At 48.0% G+C, this 27,923-nt stretch overlaps 1 protein-coding gene and 1 pseudogene across 1 annotated transcript; one reads left to right on the top strand and one right to left on the bottom strand.

Annotated features, from left to right (window-relative positions):
* Positions 1 to 1,887: 1,887 nt before the first annotated feature.
* LOC141988717 (pepsin A-like) lies at positions 1,888 to 11,841 on the bottom strand (annotated as a pseudogene).
* Positions 11,842 to 19,134: 7,293 nt separating this feature from the next.
* On the top strand, positions 19,135 to 26,911 carry LOC141989936 (pepsin A-like). Its single transcript, XM_074956867.1, has 9 exons — positions 19,135 to 19,190; positions 21,317 to 21,473; positions 22,004 to 22,121; positions 23,459 to 23,577; positions 23,880 to 24,079; positions 24,721 to 24,837; positions 25,421 to 25,562; positions 25,695 to 25,787; positions 26,774 to 26,911. Exons 1-9 carry the CDS (start codon positions 19,135 to 19,137, stop codon positions 26,909 to 26,911), a joined length of 1,140 nt encoding a protein of 379 aa, XP_074812968.1.
* The last annotated feature ends 1,012 nt before the right edge of the window (positions 26,912 to 27,923 follow it).

The raw sequence follows: 27,923 nt of genomic DNA, 5'->3' as shown, positions 1-27,923 counted from the left end.
CAAAAGTTAATAAGTCATTCTCTTCAGGGCTATCACAAAGTGCTTATGCAAAGTCCTATTGTAAAAAAATAAGTAGCCCAAGTGAGAAAACTCAGAGCCAAGGTTGTTGAGTGTTCTCAAAGGGGGGAGTTGTTGGGGACACTGGGGCATGGCCACTAGGTAACTCGAGGGGATGGAAGACCACGAGTGTCGATGAAGCCCCCTCGCACTAGGCCCAGGTGTCCTTGGCCCCCCCTCCTGCCTGGAGGCACTCGCAGCAGCTCTGTGTACTAGGCCCAAGTGTCCTTGGCCCCCCGGCCTGGAGGCACACACAGCAGTTATGCTGAGGATCTGCAACAATATACTGCAGAGTCAGACTGCCTGAAACTAAGCAAGGCCACACAGGGCAGATATGGAAGAACAATGCTGAATAAAGCAGCTTTATGTATAGTTTAACAAATGATACAGAGAACCAGGGAACTAGCTGGGAACTGGATTGGCTGGCTATATGGATACTTGGGGCAGCTTGCTATTGGATAAGTATGCTGGGAAAAAGGATGTATAAAAGCCTGCGTAACTTCCTGCTCTGTGTACAGGATTTGAGATTCAAATCTCCCTGTACCTATTTGAAGCTTCAAATAAACTTTTCTGCTTCTCCACCCCGTTGTGATTATTGGGTGTAGCACACCGGGTACCGAACCAACTCAAGCTGTTGTTCAGCCTCTCGGCACTGGGTGCCGGCAACAAGAGGGAACCCAGGCTGGTGAGTCAAAGGATTCAGTGGTCCCCAGTTCCAGTGGTACCTGTCACAGCCCTTACCCCCAAATGGCTGTGTTATGTAATTTATGGACAGCCCCCAAGCCCATCTCATGAGATACTGTTGGAAGTAACAAAACAAACAGGTCAGGAGTGAGGGGCATTAGCATAGTGGGGGATGGGGTGGGACAAGAATGGAATTGCAGTGTGGGAGCTGCAGGTCAGGGTAAGGGGGCATCAGCAGAGCTGTGTGTGGGGAGCCGGGGCTGGAAAAGCAAGAGGCTGTGGGTCAGGTTGAAGAGACATTGGGAGAGCTGCATGTGGAGGGAGCTCAGGGCTGGCATATCAGGAGGCTGCAGATTGAGATTGGGGGCCTCAGCAGAAGATAGGTTTCAGAGTAACAGCCGTGTTAGTCTGTATTTGCAAAAAGAAAAGGAGGACTTGTGGCACCTTAGAGACTAACCAATTTATTTGAGCATAAGCTGTCGTGAGCTACAGCTAACTTCGTCGGATGCATACTTGCATAATGACTTAGCCACTCCAAGTCTCTATTCAAGCCTAAGTTAATTGTATCCAATTTGCAAATGAATTCCAATTCAGCAGTCTCTCACTGCAGTCTGGATTTGAAGTTTTTTTGTTGTAATATCGCAACTTTCATGTCTGTAATTGCGTGGCCTGAGAGATTGAAGTGTTCTCCGACTGATTTATGAATGTTATAATTCTTGACATCTGATTTGTGTCCATTTATTCTTTTACGTAGAGCATCTTGTGTCTTTGGTGTTTTTTCCTCTCCCTTTTTCTGTTTGCCTTGTTTTGTCACCTGTAATTGCCAACCTGTGGAGGAGAATACAACTGCAGCAACAAAGTACCTCTTACATGCTATGTTCCCTTCCTGCCTCCTCATCGGTGGAATGTGGGTCACCCCGCCCACCAGAGAGAAACAATTCACTACAATGCTCTTATAGTCCTTTATTCTACTGTTGGTAAGATTAGAGACGAGAGGGTGAGTTTGGGGTGGGGAATAGTATGTGTCCATTAAGGTCCCAGCAGCAATAAGGGTCACTAGACTGACTCGCATTGTTGGGGCTCTGGAGAAACAGATACTCTCCGGGGTCAGGGTTCCATGGCAGTGTCCCGGGGATGGTGCTATGTTCATGCCACGGGGGCCACGCCCACCTAGTTGTTGGCCCTGTCGAAGACAACGTAGTACTGGCGGATGAAGACATCTCCGAGGATCCAGAGGTCTCCAGAGGTGGTGGGGAGGTTGATGCCTTCAAAACTGGGAGATCAAGAGCCTGAGTTCTGCACTAGGGTAAAATGGGACATGGGTTATTGGGCTGGAACTTCAATGACCCCTTGAGTTATTATCCTGCAGGGAGTGCACATGCCTGCACCTGCACCATCGTGGGATGGGATCTCACCACTGCTCCCAAGCTAAGGAGCGTTAGCCTGGGTCAGGCCTTGGCTTGGAGACTTTAAGGGACAGCTTGGGGATGCAAGCAGTGGGGTTGGTGAGTGAGGCCTGGATGCTCACAGGTATTTAGGGGCATAACTCCCATTGAGGTACCTTTGTGGATCTGGGCCTCAGTACAGTCCCAGTGCTTCAGCCTGAGGCTAAGGGGTGCAGCCTGTGAACTGGGAAGAAAAGCAAGGCCCTGATCACTTCTTTTCATCCCTTGAGGAGGCAAAGCGCGCTCTCTCCAGACTCCTGGCCAGATTCCAAAGGGAGCAATTACATTCTGCCACCAGAAATCCTGCTGTGATTATAAGTGGATTTGGGCTTCCCCACTGCCTGTCCCACCTACCAGTTGGTGTTGCTGTGTGCTGTTAAAGCAGCTTGCCTGTTCCTCCCCAGCGGGGAGCAAACTCTTATCATGGGGAAGGAACATCCTTCCTGATGCCCAGATGCCCATGCCCTGGAGCGCAAGGCAGCGATCTCTCTTGATCTAGCCTCCCAGCTGGGGAGCTGCTCATTTAATTCTCTCCTAGCCCCGTAAGGCCCCTGCCCTGGTGATCTCCTACGGTGGCCAGCTCTACAGGCTGCCTCGCTGCTCTTGCGGTATGTCACTGTGGGCCTGCCTTGATCTTGACTGTCCCTCCCCCTGGATCCATTTTTGGGAAGAGCTCTCTGCTGCCCCACTCTCATACTGGGGACAGACTCTGAGCTGCATCTCAGTGATGCTCCTGCAGGCCCATGCCGGCTGTGCAGGGGGCAATTGCCAGCATGCTCAGTGCAATGGCCTCAGGCACAAGCCTTCGCTAAGAGGCCCCGAGGCGGCTTTCTCAGCAGGACACTCACATCAGTGATGTAGGCACTGGCGGGCAGAGGGAACTCGATGCCGTTGATGGTGAAGACGATGTTGGGCAGGCTGCAGCTGATCTGCAGGGAGGGAGGCAACACACGGAGGAAAGGTTAGACACGTCTCGGGCACTAGGTTCTCCAATGAGAGAGATGGAGCATCACATCCGTGTGTAACAGACACCTCTAGAAGCATCTCTCCCTTCTCCCTGCCCTTACCGTGCCATCGCTGGCGCCGATGTAGGAGTTGATGTTGGAGATGCCAGAAGAGGGCCCAGCCAGCAGAGAAGTGCCAGTGTCAATGATAGCCTGGCAGCCACCAGACCAAGCGATGGTTTCGCTGTTCATGGTGATGCTGGAAGAGAGAGAGTCAGGGGGAACGTTCCCAGTAACACTCCCGATTTCATTCCCACTCAGCCCATGAGCCAGCAGCGAGAGGCCTGCAGGGTGGAGTTGCCTCTCACCCCGCCCCCCCACCCTCCTTGCTACAACCGCCAAGAACTTTCCCCTGATGTTTCAGCCTCAACCTTCTTGGCTATTGCCCATCGCTCATCGTCCTACAACCTTCTGGGACTGTGACCGATCTAGCCTGGGGGTCACAATCAGAGGTCAAGGGGTTGTGCCCACCCTGCCCTGTACTTTATTGCTAAGCAGAGCGGGCCAGATGAGGGTTCCTGGTGTGGATGAGGTGGAGAACCACTGATCTAACCTTCTCACTGGTGATCCCCTTTCCTGTAGCTCCAAGGAAGGCGTGATTCTGACTCCTTTGTCTCTTGTCTTGTCTAGACTCTGTAATTTGAGCTTCCCCAGGCTCCCGCATGCATCTCCTTTTGCCTGTCTCCTCAAGGTGGCCGATGAAGGGGAAGGACCAAGGGGTGGGAGACACCTGTCCATGGTGATTTGCCAGTAAGTCTCAGCAGAGAGGGGGATCTAGTTGAGGTTCCCAGAGTAGTAAGATGAGTCGATGCCGCCGAACATCACAAAGCTCCCGTTCTGGTCGTCCCTAGAGAAGGGAGAGGGGAGAGTCGAAGCAGATGTATGAATGGCTGGCTGGCAAGTCAATAGCAAACGCTCTGTCTGAACATAATAATGGCCATACTGGGTCAGACCAAAGGTCCATCTAGCCCAGTATCCTGTCTTTCGACAGTGGCCAATGCCAGGTGCCCCAGAGGGAATGAACAGAACTGAATCAACAAGTCATCCATCCTCTGTTGCCGTTCCCAGCTTCTGGCAAACAGAGGCTAGGGACACCATCCCTGCCCATCCTGGCTAATAGCCATTGATGGACCTATCCTCCATGAACTTATCGAGTTTCTTTTTGAACCCTTCCCTATTAGAGAAAGCCACAGCTGGGCAGTGCTGGGATACAGTCAGAGCTGGGCACATCAGTGTCTAGTAGTGGTGAAAGGACATGATGGTTGCCTGGGCGGGGCACCTCTACCCCTACTTTGATAACTGTCTCGTGCCAGGTCTCAAAAGCTAAGCAGGGCAGGGCCTGCCCTAAAATTGGATGAGAGACCTCCAAGGAAAGGCCCAGGTGTTTGAGGCAGTGGTGGCAGGTGCAGCTGTTCCCTCTGAGTCAGTACTGAGCAGTCTGGTGTTAGAAGGTGATGAGCCAGGGAGTCATGTGGGTGATGTGGGGCACTTCCCCTCCAGGAGTCAGTCTAATACTGATGACCTGCAGTGGGTGTAGAGAGGTCCCTGATGCTTTAATGTAATCGTTAGAGGCACTAGTGTTCACTTCTGCTCCCAAAATGTACATCACCAGCATGGAATGGCTGCCTTGTTCCATCCGAGATCGCTGTGTTTTGGGAATTCTGATGCAAACATTGCAGGGCTCACTGAATGTGAGAGGTGCTGAATCTCACTGCAGCAGATGGGCTGTTTCCAGCCCTGATTTACGAGCTCAGGTAGACAGAGGAGAGGTACTGGGACACCACACCCTCGTTCATCATGTTGTCAAAGACAGGGGTGGCTCCAGAGGAGGAGCTGCTGGGGAAGGCCAGAACCAGGATCCCATCAAAGGGGGAGTAGTAGAGGAAGGAGCCGGGCTTGGTCTCGCTCAGGCCAAAGATCTGACTGGTGTCCACAATGCCTCCAACCTTAGAGGAGGGATGGGGATAATCAGACACACCCTACACCCTGGGAGAAGCTGCCAAGTCTACCTTAGAGTCTTTACAGCGTGCAAGTTCTCAGAGGCTACCATGCCCTGAACTGTGCTCTCTCCCCCATGATTGGCTTCATTGTCTCTTCTCTTCCCTTTCTCTATTCCTGTCTCCCAGTTCACAGCCAGTGGAGTTCCTGCTTTAGCTCTGCAGATGCATCCTGTCCTTCGAATTCCTAATCATTTCCCTTCTCTGCTCCAGGGGCTTTGATCCTTTCTTGTGATTTACCTGGACGGTGTCGTAGCCCAGGATTCCAGTCATGCTGCCGGTGCCATACTGGATGGAGACGTCCTCACTGGTGGCCTCGTAGGTGGAGGAGTCTGATGGGTTGAAGCGATTGTGGTCTTCTGCAAGTACAGAAGAGTCAAATGGTCACAGACCGACACTTGTAACTCTCCCCATGTGTTGTATGGGAGACTAGTGAGGCTGTGAATTCTTTGGTGGGGGGAGGGTGCTTATGCACTGCAGTGCTCAGCATTGCAATGCCTAGGTCCCGTTGTGAATCTAGCTCCTGGGCTTCCTAGAAACCATTCCCCTCCTCTGACACTGTACAATTGGACAATCCACAGACAGTGGAAGGAAACCTATTCATATCTGGCTTCCACGGTAGCTGGAAACTGATGATTTTTTTAATTTCAAAAACATCTGATTTTAAACAATGTAAATACATTTTTCTTTTAAAAAATAATACTTTAAAATTAAAGTTTAAATTATGACAACATATGTGCAAGTCTAAACTTACTAAAATCTATTAAAATCAGTTAAATTAAATAAAAAATTACTATTAAGTAGTGCATATTTGTTGCTGAAGTTTTAAAGATAGACCACTGAACTGGTGGATTTCACTGGCTCAGCAGCTGGAACTAGACTTGGTTGAAGTGCTAAACCAGCTTTTCACAGCAGTAGCCTCTTCCGCAGGTGCAGAGAGAATATTTTCTTCATGTCAGTTCATACAGCTAGTTCAGTTCACTGACTAGTTCATTCTAACTTAAGAAATTGACTGGGAGTTATAAAAGCAAGACAGCTTGTTTTCCTTTCCCAATAAAAAGTAAGTGTGAGAGGATGAAATCTAAAATCTTGGAAGGACATGGTGACCAGAAACAATCAGTTTAATTCACTGACTACACATAAGAACATAAGAATGGCCCTACTGGGTCAGACCAAGGGTCCATCTAGCCCAGTATCCTGTATTCTGATAGTGGCCAGTGCCAGGTGCCCCAGAGGGAATGAACAGAACAGGTAATCGTCAGGTGATCCATCCCCTGTCGCTCATTCCCAGCTTCTGGCCAACAGAGGCTAGGGACACCATTCCTGCCCATCCTGGCTTATAGCTATTGATGGACCTATCCTCCATGAATTTATCTAGTTCTTTTTTGAACCCTGTTATGGTCTTGGTCTTCACAACATCCTCTGCAAGGAGTTCCACAGGTTCACTGTACATTGTGTGAAAAAATACTTCCTTTTATATGTTTTAAACCTGCTGCCTATTAATTCCATTTGGTGATCCCTAGTTCTTGTGTTATGAGAAGTAGTAAACAACACTCTCTTATCTCCTTTCTCTACACCAGTCATGATTTTATAGACCTCAATCATATCTCCCCATAGCTGTCTCTTTTCCAAGCTGAAAAGTCCCATTCTTATTAATCTCTCCTCATACGGAAGCTGTTCCATACCCCTGATCATTTTTGTTGCCCTTTTCTGAACCTTTTGCAATTCCAAGATATCTTTTTTGAGATGGGGCAACCACATCTGTACACAGTATTCAAGATGTGGGCGTACCATGGATTTATATAGTGGCAATGTGATATTTTCTGTCCTATTATCTATCCCTTTCTTAATTATTCCCAGCATTCTGGTCACTTTTTTCACTGCCACTGCACATTGAGTGGATATTTTCAGAGAACTATCCACAATGACTCCAAGATCTCTTTCTTGAGTGGTAACAGCTAATTTAGACCCCATCATTTTATATGTATAGTTGGCATCATGCTTTCCAATGTGCATTACTTTGCATTTATGTTAGCCGATGGCCAGGGATGTTTGGTGAGGTGCCAGCTATGCCCGTTTATACCATCCGTGACTTTAACCGCTAGGACGCACTGTCCCTTCGCGGCGGGCAGCCCGGGCTAGGCTGACGGATGCCCCAAGGTCCTAACCACCCGTGACTTTAACTGCTAGAGCTCAGAGCTCCTTCGCAGCGGGCAGTCAACACTGACTGACAGGTGCCCCAATGGCAGCACTAAGAGCCTCTCCACACCCGTGACTTTAACTGCTAGAGCTCAGAGCTCCTTCGCAGCGGGCAGTCAGGATTGACTGACAGGTGCCCCAAGAGTTTGCCCCGTGGAGGCGGCACAACTCAACGCTAGGCTCTTAGTACTCTCACCTAATGGCCAGGCTTTATAGCCAAAACGGCTGAGGTTCTTTAATTGTGTTGGCTGCTTCACAGTAAACCAGAGAAACAAGTCAGGCTTATGCACAAATGGTTACCAAAATTTATTAAACTAGATTCTAATCATGTGGTTACAAAATTGCTAGTGCCTACTTATTTAAATGTAGAGATGTTACACACACAAACAAGTTACAAAACTGAAGCTACAATCCCAAAGAAAGAAAACAAAGTATAGAGCTCTATTTCAAAATATGTGTACACTAAAGATAGGAGATCAGGTGTGGGTGCTTCTTACCCTCCTCGCATCTCTCGATTCCAGCCGTGCCAAGCCAAGATCGGTCACTCAATTCCGCGGAAAGACGAATAAGGGACAAGGCTTAGGGACCCTCTTAGCTGCAGGAGCCTTGGGAGGCTGTCACTTATCTGACCAGCAGATAGATAGTGAAAAGCACTCAAAAATCATGGTGCTGTAGGTCCCCTACTTATACCTCTGTACTCCTTTATTCTCTTTCTCCTTTCTTATGCCAAATTGGGGCTGGTCTATCTGGGTGACGCCAGCTCTCGCAAGAGTAGTTTACACTTGCAAGGGAGAGAAACAATAAGTGTCAACTACTGGACATTCCTTTTATTAGGGTAAATATTTTCCCACCTAGGATGTTGGTGTGTGTGCATCATGCTGTTTAGTAGGGGCTAAGAGCCATGTCTGTCACAGCGCCTCTGCCTGCTGTGAGCCCAATTGTTGTATATGTTCCCAGAGGCACATTGTAGCAGCACACCTGTGCTTCTCTCAGCTTCAAAGGCTGTGCTGGAATTCATGTTAAGTGCCCTGTGGTTTTGGCTTCCGTTTCCCAGCAATGCTGGTCTGGGGGGGGGGGGGGGGCGCTGGCTGTCTGGCTACAATTTATCAACATTAAATTTCATCTGCCATTTTGTTGCCCAGTCACCCAGGTTTAAGAGATCCTTTTCTAGCTCTTCGCAGCCTGCCTGGGTCTTAACTATCTTTAGTAGTTTTGTATCATCTTTAAATTTTGCCACCTCACTGTTTACCCCTTTTTCCAGATCATTTTTGAATATGTTGAATAGGACTGGTCCCAGAACAGACCCCTGGGGGACACCACTTTTTACCTCTCTCCATTCTGAAAACTGAGCATTTATACCTACCCTCTGTTTCCTATCTTTTAACCAGTTGCCAATCCATGAGAGTACCTTCTCTTTTATCCCGTGGCAGCTTCCTTTGCATAAGAGCCTCTGCTGAGGAACCTTGTCAAAGGCTTTCTGAAAATCTAAGTGCACTATGTCCACTGGATCCCCTTGGTCCACATGCTTGTTGACCCCCTCAAAGAATTCTAGTAGATTGGTGAGGCATAGTTTCCCTTTACTAATACCATGTTGACTCTTCCTCAGTAAATTATGTACATCTATGTCTGACAATATTGTTCTTTATGATCGTTTCAACCAGTTTGCCCAGTACTGAAATCAGGCTTATAGGCCTGTAATTGCCAGGATCACCTCGGGAGCCCTTTTTAAAAATTGACGTCACATTAGCTATCCTCCAGTCCTCTGGTACAGAAGCTGATTTAAATGCTAGGTTACAGACTACAGTTAGTAGTTCTGCAATTTCACATTTGAGTTCCTTCAGAACTCTTGGGTGAATACCATCTGGTCCTGGTGACTTATTGCTGTTTAATTTATCAATTTGTTCCAAGACCTCCTCTAATGATACCTCAATCTGGGACAGTTCCTCAGATCTGTCACCTAAAAAGAATGGCTCAGGTCTGGGAATCACCCTCACATCCTCAGCCGTGAAGACTGATGCAAAGAATTCATTTAGTTTCTCCACAATGGCCTTATTGCTAACACTTCCTTTGTTTAATACATTGTTAATTTTAAATGCAAATTGTTTTAATAAACTTTTTTCTTAGCTATCCAGCACATTTAAGATCGTTTTATTTTACTAATAATTTTTAAAAGCTTTTTTTTTTTTTTCATTTTCAATCAAATTCCAATTACCATGTAAAGGTGAACACATGCTTCAAGTAACAAGATTAATCAGCTAGCAAAATGAAAAATGCATCCTTCACCATTTTCTCATAATTAAAAAATGTACAAATAAATGTATGTTAAGGTCTATAAGTGGTTACACTCAATATATACAGATTTATTTCTCTTCTTGATTAGAAAGAGGAAGTATCAATTTTAGGGTAAAAGCTATAATTAGTTGCAAATCAAGGTGTTTTAATGGTTACCAACAAAAAACAACTTCCTGCAGGAAAATAACTAAAAAGTACAAATGCAAAGCAAGATTAAAATCAGTGATTTCAATCAAGGTTTCCTCATTGCTGATTTAAATCTCTCTGATTTCAATCAAACCACCCAGATGGCGTGTCAAGGCAAGAGGTGTTGCAGGTAACTTACTGCAGGCTGGGCTGGAGCAGTACACAGAGGGCACCCAGAGGTTGGAGGAGCCGGTGTTGAAGAGGACAGAGAAATCCTGGGCTGGGGTGCTGATGGAAACGGTTCCAAATACTCGATCTGCCAAAGCAAGGCAAAGAACGATGTATCTGTGCAGTAGGTGATTGCCTCTGATTTCATGCAGCTAAGCAATGCAAGGCTTGGTCTGTAGCTGGATGGGTGACTGATAGGTTAAAGGCTAGTGCTTGGGTTGGGGCTGGCAGCTCATCAATCAGCTGACATGGTAACAAACAGCCTGTTTTGTGGAGGGCTAGCTCAGTGGTTTGAGCATTGGTGTGCTAAACCCAGGGTTGTGAGTTCAATCCTTGAGGGGGCCATTTAGGGATCTGGGGCAAAAATTGGGGATTGGTCCTGCTTTGAGCAGGGGGTTGGACTAGATGACCTCCTGAGGTCCCTTCCAACCTTGATATTCTATGATTCTAAAGAGAGGGAACCATTGCCATCCAAGGGCTAGATCCTCAGCTGGTGTAAACCGGCATAGTTCCACCAGCTGATTTACAGCAGTTGAGGATCTGGGCTAGGGTGGCCTTGCTAAAGGCTCAGCCTGAGCTGCTGTTTCTCTGCCATCACTTTGCCCAGCAGGGCTCCTAGGACCTGCTGGCATCTGATGCACAGAGTTGTTTATCCCCAGTTTCCATCAATCTCAGTGTATTGGAAGCGGGGAGCCAGCAGACTTGGGAGTTCTATTCCCAGTGCTCTTCTTAATCCCATCCAATCATAGCTGGGGGCTGGATGGCCCAGCATGGGGGCTGGGGAAGGTTCCTGGCAGCAGCAAGGGAAGTGCTTGGTTGGAAGCACATGAGTGGGGGAGTGGGTTGGGGCACTTTTGGGAAGAGAGAGAGAGATCAGCTGTTGGCAGAGAAGTGGGAAGCTTTGATGAGGAGAGGGAGGCTGAAAAACCTGCTCTCCTGCCATACTCATGTCCATGCAGTTTGTTAGGGGCTCGCTGGCATCCTCGTTGGTCAGGCTGGGGAAATACTTGGAGGCCAGGTTGTAAGGGTGTTTCTTCAGGAAATCCTCCAGCAAGCCATGTTCCTTAAGGTTCTGCCTTAGGGATTTCCCCTTCTTCAGGGAGACCCTAATCAACAAGGGTGGGGAGAGAGACTGATCAATAAGAAATAAACAATAGACAAGCCTTGTGTTCAGGGAATACCGTGCAGTCCGACTCTTACACTGCACGGGACCCCTTTTTATAGCTGGGATTAGCACAGGGTTTAGGTGAGTTGGGTGACCAGTGCACTAAAAGTCAGTGTGAGTTGGGCATATAATTCCCGTAGGACGCTTGGAAACTCCTGGCCCATGTGTAACTAGCACTGAGAGGGCCTAGTATGCTGGGAGCTGTACTAATACATTGTATAAGACAGTCCCCTGTCCTATAGATCTTACTGATGAAATAGACAAGGTGGACAAAGGACATATGTTCATTTTTATCCAGAGAACTGAGGCCCAGAGAGACTCAGTCACTAGGTCACACAGGGAGTCTGTGGTAGAGCTGGAAATGAACCTAGATTTTCCAAATCCTGTTCCAGTATTGTAACCATAAGCCCATCCTTCCTCATGCCTCTGCTATGCCATACAGCCAAGGGGTAGTTCCCACCTGCTGCCTATTAAAGAATGAAGTATTGAGGAGAGAGATGTAGGAGCTGCTGCTGCTGCTAAGGAAACATTGCTCTGTAGAAAGCTGAGCTCAGAGTCCCAATGTTTCTTGTTCCCCCCTGCACTCACTTTGTCACCCGGCACTGAGAAAGCACCACCAGACGGAGGAGCAGAAGCCACTTCATGATGTCCCTGTGCACCCAAACTGGTGGGGAAAGGACAGTGTGAGTGCTAAATGCAGCGCAACGCTGGGATGCTGCTCCTTATATGCACAGCGGAGCCTTTCCTATCCCATCAGTGACCCTGATAAGAAATGCAAACCTTCCTGGTAAGATTGTCCAAGATGTCCTCGAAAGAAAGGTCTGGAGAACACTCCAAGTTCACAGATCTCCACCTTCACTTGGCAGTGACCTGAAAATGGGGGCATCTTCTAGAGGGAAGGGGTGAGAGTTAGGGGAGGTTTCCCGGCTGAGCTTTGAAAAGAAATGATGCTGGGTTGTTTTAAAGAGCAAACAGGAGGCACAGAGGAATTGGAATGGGATATAGAGGTATTCACCTCCAGGTCACTGGTTCCAGTTTGGCCCCCAGTTATAAAACAGCCATGTAGTGGGAACTGGTGTCTCTGTGGGAACTGAGATATGAAGCTTTACACCTCTAGCTCATTGGTATGAATCTGAGCCCAGGTCAGCGCAAGGAGCTGAAGTTAGTGGAAAGGGAAATAGGATGCATGGCATGCTACGGTCTGAGTAACTGGTTGACTCAGAGGATATGGAGCCGTTCACCTCTATGGCACTGGTCCAGCTCACTCAGTTCAGTAGAAAAAATCTTTGTCACCTGACAGTTTGTGGATGAAATATGCTGATGGTCTTTGTGAATTTCCTAGTGACACATGTCAGGGAAGGAAAGGATCAGGTGTGAGGACTTGGTTTGGGTGTGGGTAGATGAATGGCTGAATCTAGTTGGCAGCTGGTATCAAATGGAGTGCCCCTGGGGTCAGTTTTGTTCAACATCTTCATTAATTATTTGGATGATGGGATGGATTGCACTCTGAGCAAGTTTGAAGATTACACGAAACTGTGGGGAGAGGTAGATACGCTGGAGTGTAGGAATAGGGTCCAGAGTGACCTAGACAAATTGGAGGATTGGGCCAAAAGAAATCTGATGAGGTTCAACAAGGACAAGTGCAGAGTCCTGCACTTAGGACGGAAGAATCCCATGCACTGCTACAGGCTGGGGACTGACTGGCTAACCGGCAGTTCTGCAGAAAAGGACCTGGGGATTACAGTGGATGAGAAGCTGGATATAAGTCAACAGTGTGCCCTTGTTGCCAAGAAAGCTAATGGCATATTGGGCTGCATTAGTAGGAGCATTGCCAGTATATCGAGGGAAGTGCGATTCCCCTCTATTCAGTGCGGATGAGGCCACATCTGGAGTACTGCGTTAGGGAGGTGGTGGAATCTCCATCCATAGAGATTTTTAAGACCTGGCTTGACGAAGCCCTGGCTGGTATGATTTAGTTGGGGTTGGTCCTGCTTTGAGTAGGGGGTTGGACTAGATGACCTCCTGCAGTCTCTTCCAACCCTAATCTTCGATGATTCTATGATTCTATGAATGTGATGTGACTGCCTTCAACAAGTCTGAGGGCAAATGGTAAGTTGTGTTTGGGAATGACAGGACTAAGGCATTGGTGGGCTATGGAGCCCACCAGTGGAGGAGAAGAGGGAAGAGATGTCCTTGGGTAGAGGGTAAGTTCATCATGACATAGGATTTAGGGGGAGAGAAAAGGACATCCTGGATGGCCCCCAAATTGGAGCGTGATTACCTGCACCGGGAGCAGATCATGGGTTTAAGTCCCCATGGCTGGGATGTGTGGGGAGGCCTCGCTGCTTAGCCCTGACACTGCAGCCATCCTATTCCTGGCAGGAGGCCATCCACGGACTTGGGCACCAGGCCATGTGCCCACGTGCTAGGAGCAGCTGCTGTGCTTGAAATCACAATGAGAATCCCATGAGATTAGACAACAGCATTTAACTTTCCATTTAGCACTATCCACTCCTAACCCTGTGGGGACAAGCAAACACCAGGGGAAGGATGAGGTTTTCATGTGACTAGGAGTAAAGTCACCTTAGGCAAGTGACAACCCTAACAAAGGGGCCTGGAACTGGGCAGGTCTGACCTTGCTACTCTGTGTATAAAAACTTATCAGTTCAAACAAGTTTATCTGAGCAGAACTGGTCCTGAAAATCAGCTTATCCGATGTCTCCTGTTTCCCCACAGTGAGGCCCTGGCATCTGGTGTTAGTCTCTCAAATGGGCAGGTATTTTCCATTCCCTGCTCCAGATTTTTCAACAAAGAGGTGAAATAGATCTCAGATTTAGAGAACAGAGGTTTTCTTTGAGACGTCTGACACCAGGGAGACAATACAGGCACCTCGTAGCACCCTGAAGCAGTAAGGATTAATCCTGCCCTATAGCACCCCCTTCTTTTCCAGTCTTGGGTCTCCACACAGCTCTGCGAATGCCTCTCAAATTAGACCTGGTTATAATAGCCCTGGGGTATGAAACACACACACAGCACTGCTAAAGCGCCTCCTGAGAGACAGGCTGCCCTGCTATTCCAGCCTTTAGTCTGACACATCCACAGCTCTTCTGATGCCCCTCAGTCCTGACCTGCAGCTCCCTGTGCTAGTTTATAATATAGTCTCTTCTATAGAAAGTTGGCTGATCACAACCAATTGTGCTATTCCCTTTGCAGAATTCCTTGCAGCCTGCAAGAATTTGTGACTGATTTGAGGATGGAGAGCTGAACTTGTAAGTTTGGAGAGGCTAAAACTGAGTCTCTGATAAGAGACCAGATTCTGACTGGGATCGGGAACATAAATCTCAGAGACTACTGGAAGATCCATAATTAACCCGTGACAAGTCTGTCAGAATTTGTCAAGCAATTGAAGTCACCCAGTCCAGAAGGAAGATTTTGGAGGGTGGGCAGTGCTCTGATACTGTGGACATGGTAGAGAATCCAAAATACTGCAAGAAAAGAGACCTGAGGCAGAAAGGGATGGAGACTTCCAAGTCAGAGTTCTGAAAAAAGAGCACATGGCTTGTGCTGGTTGCCACAGTGTGTACAGCTCCAAGATAATGCCCGGCATGTGGGAAAAAGATGCAAGAAATGCAATGGATTCCATCATGTTGCAAGAGTTTGCAAGGACCATTAAAAAAAACCCCAACAGCTTTCCAGTCAAAATGTTGACTGTGATTGCCAGAGCTACTCCTCAGGGTGAGACCCTGTAGCAAGTAATGCAGAGTGGTATGGAGAGCATATTCCCAGTCCCTATTTTTGAGTTCAGAGGGAGCTGTCAGTACCAGATGGGACTATGTTTAAAGGAATCAGGATGGTGCTTCATAAGATGGTACAGTAAAATGTGTTATGAAGGAGAAATGAAGGTGATTTAGGAACTGAGAAATCTAAGAGAAGCCTGGAAAAGTTTTACACTGGCCTCAAATGAACAGCAACATTGAGGAAGCCATCAAGGCTTGTCGTATGTGCCAAAAGTTCAGGCAAAAGTCTAGGAAAAGGGCCAGTGTTGGTGGCACAGGAATAATTGGCCCCCTGGAGCAAAGTAGGCAGAGATTTGTTATATTGGCTGGAAAAATCTCTGTCTTCATTCTAGACTATTCTCACTTTCCTGAGATAGCAAGGTTCATTAGTAGGACGGTTATAAGTGTTTGGAGGAGCGAGTTATATAAATGTTGTTTGTGAAGTGTTGTTGTTATTATGTTGTGGCTGGATATTGGGAATTGACCTTTCAGAGCATTCAGCTTCCCAGACACAGGAAGTCTGGGGGAGGAGCGCTGCAGAAGCAGAGACAGGTGGAACTCAGTGACTGAGTGAAGAGGGGCTCTTTCAAGCCCCTTGGGCCAGAGTGTTTCCTGAAGACCACACAGCCCTCCACCCAGACCAGGAGAAGGAAGAAACAGAGGCAGAGGCTCTAGAAGCTCTCAGAGCTACCTGGGCACCAAACCAGGTAGCATGGCAATTCTTGTGTTCCTCAAACTTGTTCCACTCTGGAGCTTTGTCAGGTTTAAATTCTTGTAATGGAGACATTTTCTGCTATTTCTGTAGGTGAACTCATGCATATTCATCAAATATTTAGATCAGGGCATTGAATCACTGGAATAGAATCTCCATGATTTCTAGACCTTCAGCCTTAACAGGGCCACCAGCGGGAGGTGATATGGCACACACAGCTTCACCCCCACAGGAAGCTGAAGGGAAGGGGGATCAGGTATAGATCTCTTATTGTGAATTGAAGGTCCTACGACAGAGAAGACCTCTATCCCCAAGTTCAATAATTGTTCCAGCCCTGACCTGGAAGGGTTACCTCAAAAAGTGGGAGAAAAGAGAGGACTGGTTTCTATGACCCATTTGATCTCTGGCTTGTATACTGAGATAAAGGGGCCCAATTGGTGCTCCTTATGATTAATTTATCTGGCAATGTGGGCACCTGTCCCACCAGGGTCTGAGACTGAGACCCCTCCCCTCCCCACTCATCTGACACAGGGCCACCAAACATCCATCCCTTGATTTGGGCTCAGACTGTACCTAGGGGCCTAGAAGTGGAAGGCTCTGTATGCTAATCCTAATGCTCCTGAGCCAGTTGTTCCCCAGTTTGTGGCCAGATTGGACTGAGGCACAATGAGAAGCAAATGGCTCCATCTTCCATTCTTGAACTTGTCAGATGGTCAGTCCCCTTGGTTGTGATGCTTCTTAAAAGGGTCTTTATTTCAAGCCAGAAACTCCACCATACATGTTTATGATTATTAAGCCCTAGTTAGTGGGTGGGGAAATGTGGCTCATGAGGTGTTTGCTTGTCAGGAATCTGGTAGTGCTAAATGGAAAGTAAAAGTTGTCAAATCTGTTGGGATTCTCATTCTTTTTCAGGCAGAACGGATGCTCCTGGTGCATGGCCTGGTACCCAAGTTCAGTGGATAGTCTCCTGAGTGGAACAGGATGGCTGAAGTACCAGGGCTAAGAAGTGAGACCTCCCCCACATCCAAGCCATTGGAACTTGAACCCATAATTTGCTCCTGGGCCAGGGAATCAGTCTCCAGGTTTGGGGCCATCCAGGATTTTCTCCTTTTCTCTCCCCACAAGGTCTAAGTCATGGTGACCTTACCCTGTTCCCAAGGAGGACTGGACATCTGCTTCTTGCCCATCAACAGGGGCCTCTATGGGCAATAAACAAAAATTCACAGAAGCCCACGACCTGTCCCTGGCTTTTACTAAAAATACCCGTGAGAGAATCTTAACCTTAGGCTATGTCTACACTGCGCAGCTTTTAGTGACATGGCTGTGCCGCTACAGCCGTGCCACTAAAAGGTGCGCAGTGTAGCCTCTATTTGTCAGCAGGAGAGAGGTCTCCTGCCAACAAAAAACTTCCACCCCCACAAGCGGCGTTAGCGTTGTTGGCAGGAGAGCGCTCCTGCAGACAAAGCGCTCCTGCAGACAAAGCACTGTTCACACCGGCACTTGTCGTCAGCAAATCTTTTGTCTTTTGGGGGTGTGTGTTTTTTTAACACCTCTGAATATTGTTAGCTTCTAAGCCTGTTATCTCGAGATAGAATTTTGGATTTGATGTTCAATACTCTTACATCCTTACTAATATGTGTGAAGAACAAAGGACAAAGATGCTGTGTGTTGCATTTCCTACAACCAGATGGCGCTTTTAGTACAATGAGACAAAGGGATGGTGCTAAAAGTGTTACAGGGTATGGTGGGAGTGCAATATATGAGCGCACACTTGACGACTGCCTCAACTCCTTATCTCAAAGCAAGGTCAGGCAACCAGTCGGGAGGGGCAAGGGAGGATTGTGTGGGGAGGTAAAACACTAAAAGACCAGAGAAATGACTGCCCGTGACTGGAGCACAACCTCACTCCTTACCCCTCCCATGGAGCACAAAAGGAGTGGGATGAAGACCCAGGCTCACAAGCCTCCAGAGCAGAACATGACCATAAGTTATAAGGAGTGTGACTAGGGGCGTGCACTGCAGGTATATTTGGGCCTGCTAAGAAGAAGGAGGGGAAGTAGGAATGGGGAATGGGAGTGGGAAGGGGAATGATCATGGTAATAGGGGACTGGGAACAGGGGAATGAGGAACAGGGACACAGGCAAGGCTCTGCAGTGTCAGAGCTGGGAAGGGGGACACAGAGTAAATGCTCTGCAGCATCAGAGCTAGAAGCAGAACACGGGGAAGAGGGAGCTCCATTGGTGTGCGGAGCTAGGGGTTAGAAGAAGAAGGGGTTCCACTGGTGTAGAGAACTGGTACCCAACTGGGGGAGGGGAAGGGGAAAACTCTATCGGCATAGAGTGATAAGCCTGACTTGTGTGAAGGGCTTCGGAATATGTTTGCTTGGAACTAACCCCAATAAACATCGCATCGCCTGCACTTCAAACTTCTGGTCTTCCGCTTTCCGTCTGCATGACAAGAACCAGGGAAGGGGAGTGGGGGGTGGGAAGGGAAAGCCCTCTAACAAACGCCAGAAGTTTTATCTTTCACTTGCTAGTGTAGACAAAGCCTTAGTCATTGGTATGAATCTGAGCCCTGCTGGGGGCGGGGAGGGTAGGAACGGGGGGTGGGGAAGTGTCTAACAGGGAGAGAGCTGCCAGGGGCTGACCTCCAGCAGCACCTCCAGCCCTGCTGCTGCTCCTGTGGCAGGGTCTGACTGCAGCTGCTCCAGCCCCAAAGGGGCTGAGCCAACCTCATTCGCTGCTTCAGCCTTGAGGCTACTGCTCTGATGGTCTGGGGCTGACAGCTGCTCCAGCCCCGCACTGGAAGAAGTCACGGATTCTGTGAGCTCTGTGACAGAATTGTATCCTTACCAATGACCCAGAGGTGTAAAGCTCCATATCCTGGTTCCCAGAAAGAAACCAGTTCCCCACTGCATGGCTGCCTTGGGTGCAGGGGACTGGACTAAATGACCTATTGAATCCCTTTCCTGTCATACACGTCTGTGATTCTATGGCTGTATTGCAAGTGGTGCCAAAGATGTGGAAGGCTCCAATCCCATTGAGTTACCCTCTCTCCCAGCATGGGGCTAGATTGGAATGAAGAACCAAGCAGTGAATGTCTCCGTATCCCATTCCAATTCTTCCGTGCCTCCTGTCCCATTCTTTAAAGCAACCCCAAGGCATTGCTTTTCAAAGCTTAGACGTCCCTGAACTCTCACACCTTCCCTCTAGACAATGCCCCATTTTCAGGTCACAGTCAAGTGAAGGTGGAAATCTATGGATTTTGAGTGTTCTCCAAAATTTCATTTGAGGACATTTTGGAAGATCTTATCGGGAAGGTTTACATTTCTTATCAGGGTTATTAATTTGCTAAGAAAAGCTCTGGGCTGTGTGTTTATAAGAAGGAGCACCCAGGTGTTTCTCTACATTCACCACTGATCACCACTGGCTTGCGTGTCAGAAAACATCATGAAGTGGCTTCTGCTCCTGAGTTTGGTGGCGCTCTCTCAGTGCCGGGTGACAAAGTGAGTACTGGGGGAACACACCACTTTGGGCTGCTGAACTCGGCTTTCTACATAACCATGTGTGATTATCAAGGGGAATGTCTGCACCTCTCTCATTCTCTTCTCTACTCTCCATTTGTGTATAGGCAGCAGCTGGGAACATCCCCTTAGCTTTGTGTTGTAGCAGGGGAATGAGGAAGGCAGGTCTTGTGGTTCAGGCACTGGAGTGGCACTTGCGAGATCTGGGTTAATTCCTGGCTCTACCACAGACTCCCTGTGTGACCAGGTTCAAGTGATGGAGTCTCTCTCTGGGGATCAGTTCTCTGTGATAATATTAGTGTTTATTATTTGTATTATCACAGCATGTAGGACCCACAAGTCATGGACCAGAACTCCATGGCACTAGGCACTGGAAGGCTGTCCCTTTCCTAAGTAGATAACTACCTCAGTAAGACATAAGAGACAACAGAGACATGCAGACAGACTGAGAGGGGAGTACAACTACAGAATCAGTCAGCTTGATGGACAGTGGTCTCTGCACACCAGCAGCCAAACTGTTGTTATGGTTTTTTTTATAGGTATGACGACAAGGGATAGTTTCTAAGGAGGGATTTGAAGGAGGACAGTGTGGTAGCTTTTCAGATGCTTATGGGGAGGACCTCCCAACCATAGGGGGCAGGTGGGAGAAAGCACGAAGGTGTGTGATTGAAAATTTATCAAGTTGGCAGTAGAGGCTGGCATCATGGGCCAATGGGAGATGGGCATCAATACCTTGATAGCCAATGAGGGATGAGAGGCAGGGTGGGACTGAGTGCGAAGGACCTTGGAAGTGAAGACAAGCAGCTTATGTCTGATATCATAGAGCAGGGGGAGCCAGTGGAGGGACCCAAAGAGAGGAGTGTCATGTTCAAAGTGACTTGCTAGGAAGATTATATTTGCAGCAACATTCTGAATGGACATGAATGTGGCAAAATGGCATTTGTCAAGGCCAGGGAGAAGAAGTTGCAGCAATTGAGACATGAAAGGAGGAGAGCTGGAACGAGAGCTATGGCTGCGTGAAGGGATAGGAAAGGCTGCGTCTCAGAGAGCTTATGCAAGAAGATTTGGCAAGATTTAGACATAGCCTGGATGTGAGGAGCTAGACAAAAGTTGTTTCACGTGTTTTGGGATTGGCTTTCTTTGTAGGAACCAATCCCTGTACAGCATGCTCTACCCACGCCATGTGTGACTTATTCATCTTTATATTCCCATCTTATCTCGTCCACTGTTACCCTGTCCTTTGTAAATGATTCCTTTGATGTTCCCTGCCTTATCTTGGCTAGTTCAGCCATTCTGTCTCTTGGCTTACCATGCACTTACCTGTCCTGGTTAGCACAGACATTCTGTGTTCAGCCTGCTGATCTATTCACAGTACCTTACTAATCCTGCCTCCTAAAAAATGAGGCCTCCCCCATGTTCAATTAGTCCCATCAAGCCAGGCCTAGAAGGTCGAGATTTCAATTTGGACAGAAGGAGACAGGTCTGGAGGAGGGAGGCAGATCTGTGAGTCATTGGTATAGAGGTTGTAGTGGAATTTGTGTTTGCGGATGAGATTACACAGAGATAAGGGGTAGAAGGTGAATAGAAGGGGACCAAGGACAGAGCCCTGTGGAACTCCCACAGAAAGTTGGAGGGCAGATCCTCTGAAGGCATCAAAGGAGTGATTACAGATGTAGGAGGAGAACCATGAGAGGAGAGACATGGAAGCCAAGGGAGAAAGTGATTTCAAGCAGAACGGCATGGTTGACGGAGTCAAGGTGGTGGATAATAGACAAAATGGACAACGGAACTATTTCAACAGTAACCTCTACAGGACAGGGACTGTCTCTTTCTATGTATTAGTACAGCTCCCAGAACGTTAAGCCATCTCTCTTCTAGTACATATCGGCTGGGACTTTCCAAGAATCCTACAGGAAATTTGTGCCCAACTCCCACTGTCTTTCAGTGCCCTGGGCACCGAACTCCTTTGCACTCCTTTGATAATCCTAGGTATACTAAGGGGTCTCAGTGCAATGTAAAAGCTGGATTGCACTGTCAGTGCTGAACACAAGGCTTGTCTACTGTTTATTTCCTATTGATCGGTCTCTCTCCCTTCCCTTGTTGATTAGGGTCTCCCTGAAGAAGGGGAAATCCCTGAGGCAGAACCTTAAGGAACATGGCTTGCTGGAGGATTTCCTGAAGAAACACTCTTACAACCCGGCCTCCAAGTATTTCCCCAGCCTGGCCAACAAGTTTGCCAGCGAGCCCCTAACAAACTACATGGACGTGAGTATGGCAGGAGAGCAGGTCTTGTAGCCTCCCTCTCCTCATCAAAGCTTCCCACTCCTCTGCCAAGAGCTGATCTCTCCCTCCTCCCAAAAGTGCCCCAACCCACTCCCCCACCCATGTGCTTCCAAGCAAGCTCCCATCTTGCTGCAGCCACGAACCTGTGCTAGGCCACCCAGCCCCCAATTGTCATTGGATGGCATTCAGAAGAACATTGGGAAGAGCACTCCCAGGGTTTGCTGGCTGTCCTCTTCCAATCATGCTCTTCCACACCCTGAGATTCAGGGGTCTGAGGCTAAATAATTATGTGCATTTGATCACCTGTGGCTATTGGATACCAGGAGCTGCTAGGAGCCATGCTGGGCAAAGTGATGGCAGAGAAACACCAGCTCAGGTTGAGCCTTTAGCAAGGACACTGTAGCCCAGACCCTCAGCTGGTGGAACTATGCCGGTTTACTCCCGGTGATAATCTCGCCCTTGGATGGCAAGGGTTTCCTCTTTTTACATTGTTTTTTGTCCTGCTTTGGCAGATCGAGTATTATGGAACCATCTCAATTGGTACGCCTGCTCAGGATTTCACTGTCATTTTCGACACCGGTTCCTCCAACCTGTGGGTGCCCTCTGTGTATTGCTCCAGTGCAGCCTGCAGTAAGTCACCTGCAACCTCTCTTGCCTTGACATTCCAGCTGGGGAGGTTGATTGAAATCATAGAGATTTACATTAGCGAGGAGGAACCTGAATTGAAATAATTGATCTTAATTATTTTTCTAAAGGAAGTTGATTCTCACTGGTTTGTAACCACTATACACAGGTTGACTTGCAACTAGATATTGACATTATATTTGGTACTTCCTTTAGCAAATCAGGGGGATACACAATGTCAATACACATTTATTTAAGCAATTAAGATAGCTTTATACACATTTATTCAAATTCTTACTTTGTTCATTTTTTCGTTATTTTAGAAAATGGTGAAGGAGGTGTTTCTTATTTACTATATTATGATTAATTTTTGGTTTCTATCAGACTCAATTTGGATGGAAATTGGAAATTCACTTTAAATTTCAAAATCCAGCTTTTAAAAAAATTAGTTAAAACTCCTTTCAATGGGCTCTATATACAAGAAAAAAATTTTATCAAAACATGTTTTGCATTTAAAAATAACAGATTTATGAAACAAAGGAAGTGTTATTTGTAGTCAGTGAATTGAACTGATTGTTTCTGATCCACACGTCCTTCAAGATTTTAGAACTTGTAGAGCTCATCCTCTCGCACCTAGCTTTTATTCAGAGATTGGAAGAGGAAAACAAGTGTTCCCATTTTTTCAATTCTCAATTGGTTTCTTAAGTTGGAATAAACTAGTCTGTGAACTGAACTAGTTAATAAACTGACTTGAAGAAAGTATGCTCTCTGCACCTGCAGAAGAGGCTACTGCTGTCAAAAGCTTGTTTAGCCTGAAACAAAGGAAACGCTGGTTCCAGGTGCTGAGTCAGTCAAATCTTCCAGTTCTGTTGACTTTCTTTAAAGCCAGAAAACATGTACTTCTTAATAGTAAACTTTGTATTTAATTTAAATTATTTTAGTAGATTTTAGTAAGTTTCGACCTTACCCTATGTTGTCATAATTTCAAAGTTAATTTTAAATAGGTTATTTTTAAAAAGAAAAATATACTGACATGTTAAAAAATCAGATTTTTTTTATCATTGATTTTTATTCACCCGGGAAGACAGAGTGCAGCAGGTCTCCCTCCACTGTCCCTCCACATACTACACAGTGTCAGAGGTGGAATGGGCCCTAGTAAGACAAGAAGCTAGATCCACAAAGGCACTTAAGTGTGGTAATGTTGAGTCCTGCAATGTGTGACTCTTAGGCACCCTGACCTCACCAAAGAATTCAGTCTCGCTAGTCACCCAAGCTCTCCGTACAATGCATGGGGAGAGTTACAAGTGTCAGCCTGTGACCATCTGACTCATCTGTACTTGCAGCAAACCACAAAAAATTCAACCCATCAGACTCCTCCACCTACAAGGCCACCAGCCAGAGCCTCTCCATCCAGTATGGCACCGGCAGCATGACTGGAATCCTGGGCTATGACACCGTCCAGGTAAATCACAAGAAAGGATCAAAATCCATGGCAAAGAAATGGTGAAGGATTTGGCGTTAGAAGGACAGGACGCATCTGGGAAGCTAAAGCAGAGTATGGGTATGAACTGGGAGAGGGGGGACAGAAAAAGGGAAGAGAAGAGGCAATGAGACTAATCACAGAATATTCTCATATGGGGGAGAGACCACAGTGCAGGGCACGCCAGCCTCTGAGAACTCCCCAGGCCATCAGGACCCTGTGGTAGACTTGGCAGCTTCTCCAGGGTGTAGGGTGTGTCTGATTGTCCCCATCCCTCTCCCAAGGTTGGAGGCATTGTGGACACCCACCAGATCTTTGGTCTGAGTGAAACCGAGCCCGGCTTCTTTTTTTACTACGCCCCCTTTGATGGGATCCTGGGTCTGGCCTTCCCCAGCATCTCCGCTTCTGGAGCCACCCCCGTCTTTGACAACATGATGAACGAGGGTTTGGTGTCTCAGGACCTCTTCTCCGTCTACCTGAGCTCGTAAGTCAGGGCTGGAAGCAGCCCATCTGCTGCAGTGAGATTCACGTTCCTATAGCGCCTCTCACAATGAGTGATCCCTGCAACATTTGCATAAGAATTCCCCAAAAGCAGCCACTTCTGTGGTGAAACATGGCAACTGTCCTATGCTAGTGATTTAAGTTTTTGGGAGCAGACGTGAACACTAGGGCATTGGTATTAAACTGACTCCTGGGAGAAGAGTTTCCCCTAATACATCACCCAGATGATTTCCTGGCTCAACACCTTCTAGCACCAGGCTGAACCATCTGCTCAGTCCTGACTCCGAGGGAAGAGCAGCCCCTACTGAGTCACTGACACAACTGCCTCACACACCTGGGCTTTTCCTTGGTGGTCTCCCGTCCACATTTGGCCAGGCCCAAATGTGCTTAGCTTTTGAGATCTAGGAAGAGAAAGCCCAAAGTGATGTCAAAGCAGGGGGTGAGGTGCTCCTCTCATCCAACCAGCCTGTCCTATCTCGGCTACTAGATGCTGATATTCCCAGCTCTGAGTCTACCCCAGCACTCCCCAGCTGTCGTCCTTCTCTAACAGATGGAGCGATTGCTATTGTCTCATTAGCCAACCATTCATACATTCTCCTTGACTCTCCTCTCTCCCTTCTCCAGCAATGACCAGACTGGGAGCTTTGTGATGTTCGGCGGCATCGACTCATCTTACTACTCTGGGAGCCTCAACTGGATCCCTCTCTCCTCTGAGACTTACTGGGAAATCACCATGGACAGGTATCGCCCACCTCTTGGTCCTTCCCCTTCAATGTTACCTTGAAAAGACAGGCAAAAGGAGATGCATGTGGGAGCCGGGGGAAGCTCAACTGAGAGTCTAGACAAGATGAGAGATAAGACAAGGGAGTTGGGATCACACTGTATTTGGAGTTATAGGAAAGGGGCTCACCAGCAAGGCAGTTAGATGAGTGGTTCTCCACCTCGCCCATAACAGGACCCAGAGATGACCTGTGTCTGCCACTAGTAGGGGGGCAGGGTAAGGGCAGCACCACCACCCCTGCGTCCCCTTTGCCAGGACCCGTCTCTCCCCTGTTTAGCAATAAAGTAAAGGGCAGGGTGATCGCAAACCCTTGACATCAGTTTGTGAGCCTCAGGCTAGATCGGTCACAGTCCCAGAAGGTTGTAGGACAAGGAGCGATGGGCAATAGCCAAGGGAGGAGAGGTCGAGGCTGAAACATCAGGGGAAACTTTGTGGCATTCAGCAAGAATCACCCTACAGGCCTCTCACTGCTGGCTCGTGGGCCGAGTGGGAATGAGATCGGAAGTGTTTGTGGGGATGTTCCCCCGACTCTCTCTCTTGCAGGGTCACCATGAACGGAGAGACCATCGCTTGCTCTGGTGGCTGCCAGGCTATCATTGACACTGGCACTTCTCTGCTGGCTGGGCCCTCTTCTGGCATCTCCAACATCAACTCCTACATCGGCGCCAGCGATGGCACGGTAAGGGCAGGGAGAAGGGAGAGATACTTCTAGAGGTGTCTGCTACACATGGATGTGATGCTCCATCTCTCTCATTGGAGAACCTAGTGCCCGAGACGTGTCTAACCTTTCCTCCGTGTGTTGCCTCCCTCCCTGCAGATCAGCTGCAGTGCCATGAGCAGCTTGCCCAACATCGTCTTCACCATCAATGGCATCGAGTTCCCTCTGCCCGCCAGTGCCTACATCACTGAAGTGAGTGTCCTGCTGAGAAAGCCGCCTCGGGGCCTCTTAGCCAGGGCTTGTGCCTTAGGCCATTGCACTGAGCATGCTGGCAATTGCCCCCTGCACAGCCGGCATGGGCCCGCAGGAGCATCACTGAGATGCAGCTCAGAGTCTGTCCCCAGTATGAGAGTGGGGCGGCAGAGAGCTCTTCCCACAAACGGATCCAGGGGGAGGGACGGTCAAGATCAAGGCAGGCCCACAGTGAAAGTGACACACCGCAAGAGCAGCGAGGCAGCCTGCAGAGCTGGCCACCGTAGGAGATCACCAGGGCAGGGGCCTTACGGGGCTAGGAGAGAATTAAATGAGCAGCTACCCCAGCTGGGAGGCTAGATCAAGAGAGATCGCTGCCTTGCGCTCCAGGGCATGGGCATCTGGGCATCAGGAAGGATGTTCCTTCCCCATGATAACAGTTTGCTCCCCACTGGAGAGGAACAGGCAAGCTGCTTTAACAGCACACAGCAACACCAACTGGTAGGTGGGACAGGCAGTGGGGAAGCCCAAATCCACTTATAATCACAGCAGGATTTCTGGTGGCAGAATGTAATCGCTCCCTTTGGAATCTGGCCAGGAGCCTGGAGAGAGCGCGCTTTGCCTCCCCAAGGGATGTGTCATGAACAGAAGTGGTCAGGACCTTGCTTTTCTTCCCCGTTGACAGGCTGCATCCCTTAGGCCTTGGCTTAGGCACTGGGGCTGTTCTGAGGCCCAGATTCACAAAGGTAGCTCACTGGGAGTTCGGCATCTAAGAAGCATCAAAAATTGGGGCCCAACTTACCAGTGTCACTCCCTGCAGCTCACAGAGGTCTCCTATTGAAGCCCTACCCAGCCTAATGCTACTTGGTTTGAGAGCTCTGAGATCCCAGCCCAAGATGGTAACAAGCACCAGCAGGCCCTACAGCATGGTAACTCACTGAAGTTCCAGCCCAATAATTACCATGTCCCCTTTTCCCCTGGTGCAGGAGTCAGGCTCTTGTATCTCTGGCTTTGAAAGCATCGACCTCGAAGGGCTCTGGATCCTCGGAGACGTCTTCATCCGCCAGTACTACGTTGTCTTCGACAGGGCCAACAATCAGGTGGCCCTGGCCTCTGTGGCATGAACACAGCACCATCCCTGGGGCACTGCCATGGAACACTGACCCTGGAGAGTCTCTGTTTCTCTAGAGCCCCAACACCGCTTATCGATCAAGTGACATCACCCCACACTCACCCTCTACCCCATAATTTTACCCCCAGTAGAATAAAGGAATATAAGAGCATTTGAGTGAATTGTTTCTCTTTGATGCGGTTTAGGATTGGACCCATCTTTTATTCATTTTTTGAACATTGGCTTTTAGGGCCACAGCTACCTGCCTATGAGTACTAGCAACAAATTTTAGCAGCTGTTGCATCCACTGGTCTGTAAGGACCCGGGGTTGCAGTTTATTAGCGGTGCCCCGCGTGCCCACCATTGTTCTGAAAGGCACATGTCTTTGCCAGTTGTTGCCTTGAATGGGATAACTCCATGAGAGACCACAGAGTCCATTATGACCATAAGAATAAATGGTAGTCGCTGATCCCAAACCTTTCCCTGCTGGATTACTATTTTTTTAAAAGCTGTTTTAAGAGTGCAGTTAGCCCATTCTAACTGGCCTGAACTTGGAGGTGTCCTGCTATATGCAATTTTTGCTTGATTTGACTTGCTTGACAAGGCCTTTTAGTAATATTCTTGATGAAATGGGGTCCTTGGTCCAAATCAGTTTTTTTTGGCATACCCCACCTGGTTATTACCAGCTCAATCAGCACACGGGCTGTTGTTTGGGCTGTGTTGTTTTGGGTGAGGATTGGTTTACTCCATTTTATAAGTGGATTAACAGTTACCCAACAACACTGACTACCCCTGGCTTTTGTTGCTAAAGGGCCAATGTAATTAAATTGTAAACGAGCCCAAGGCCCCTCTTTTCTCTGCTGTTTTGGAAGCTTTTTGATTATATTAGAATTAACATTATTGGCCGTACAGGACAGACAGTTATTTACAAACTATTTTATATTACTGCTTATATTTGGCACCAGCCAAGTGCTTGCAATTTAGCTAAAGATTTTTTTTACTCTCAAATGCCCCCTCTCATGGGC

Source organism: Natator depressus, chromosome 6 (genome assembly GCF_965152275.1).
Source record: "Natator depressus isolate rNatDep1 chromosome 6, rNatDep2.hap1, whole genome shotgun sequence".
In the NCBI taxonomy this organism is placed as follows: Eukaryota; Metazoa; Chordata; order Testudines; family Cheloniidae; genus Natator; species Natator depressus.
Note: the sequence above shows the minus strand (reverse complement) of the source record. Positions and strands in the feature narration are given on the sequence as shown.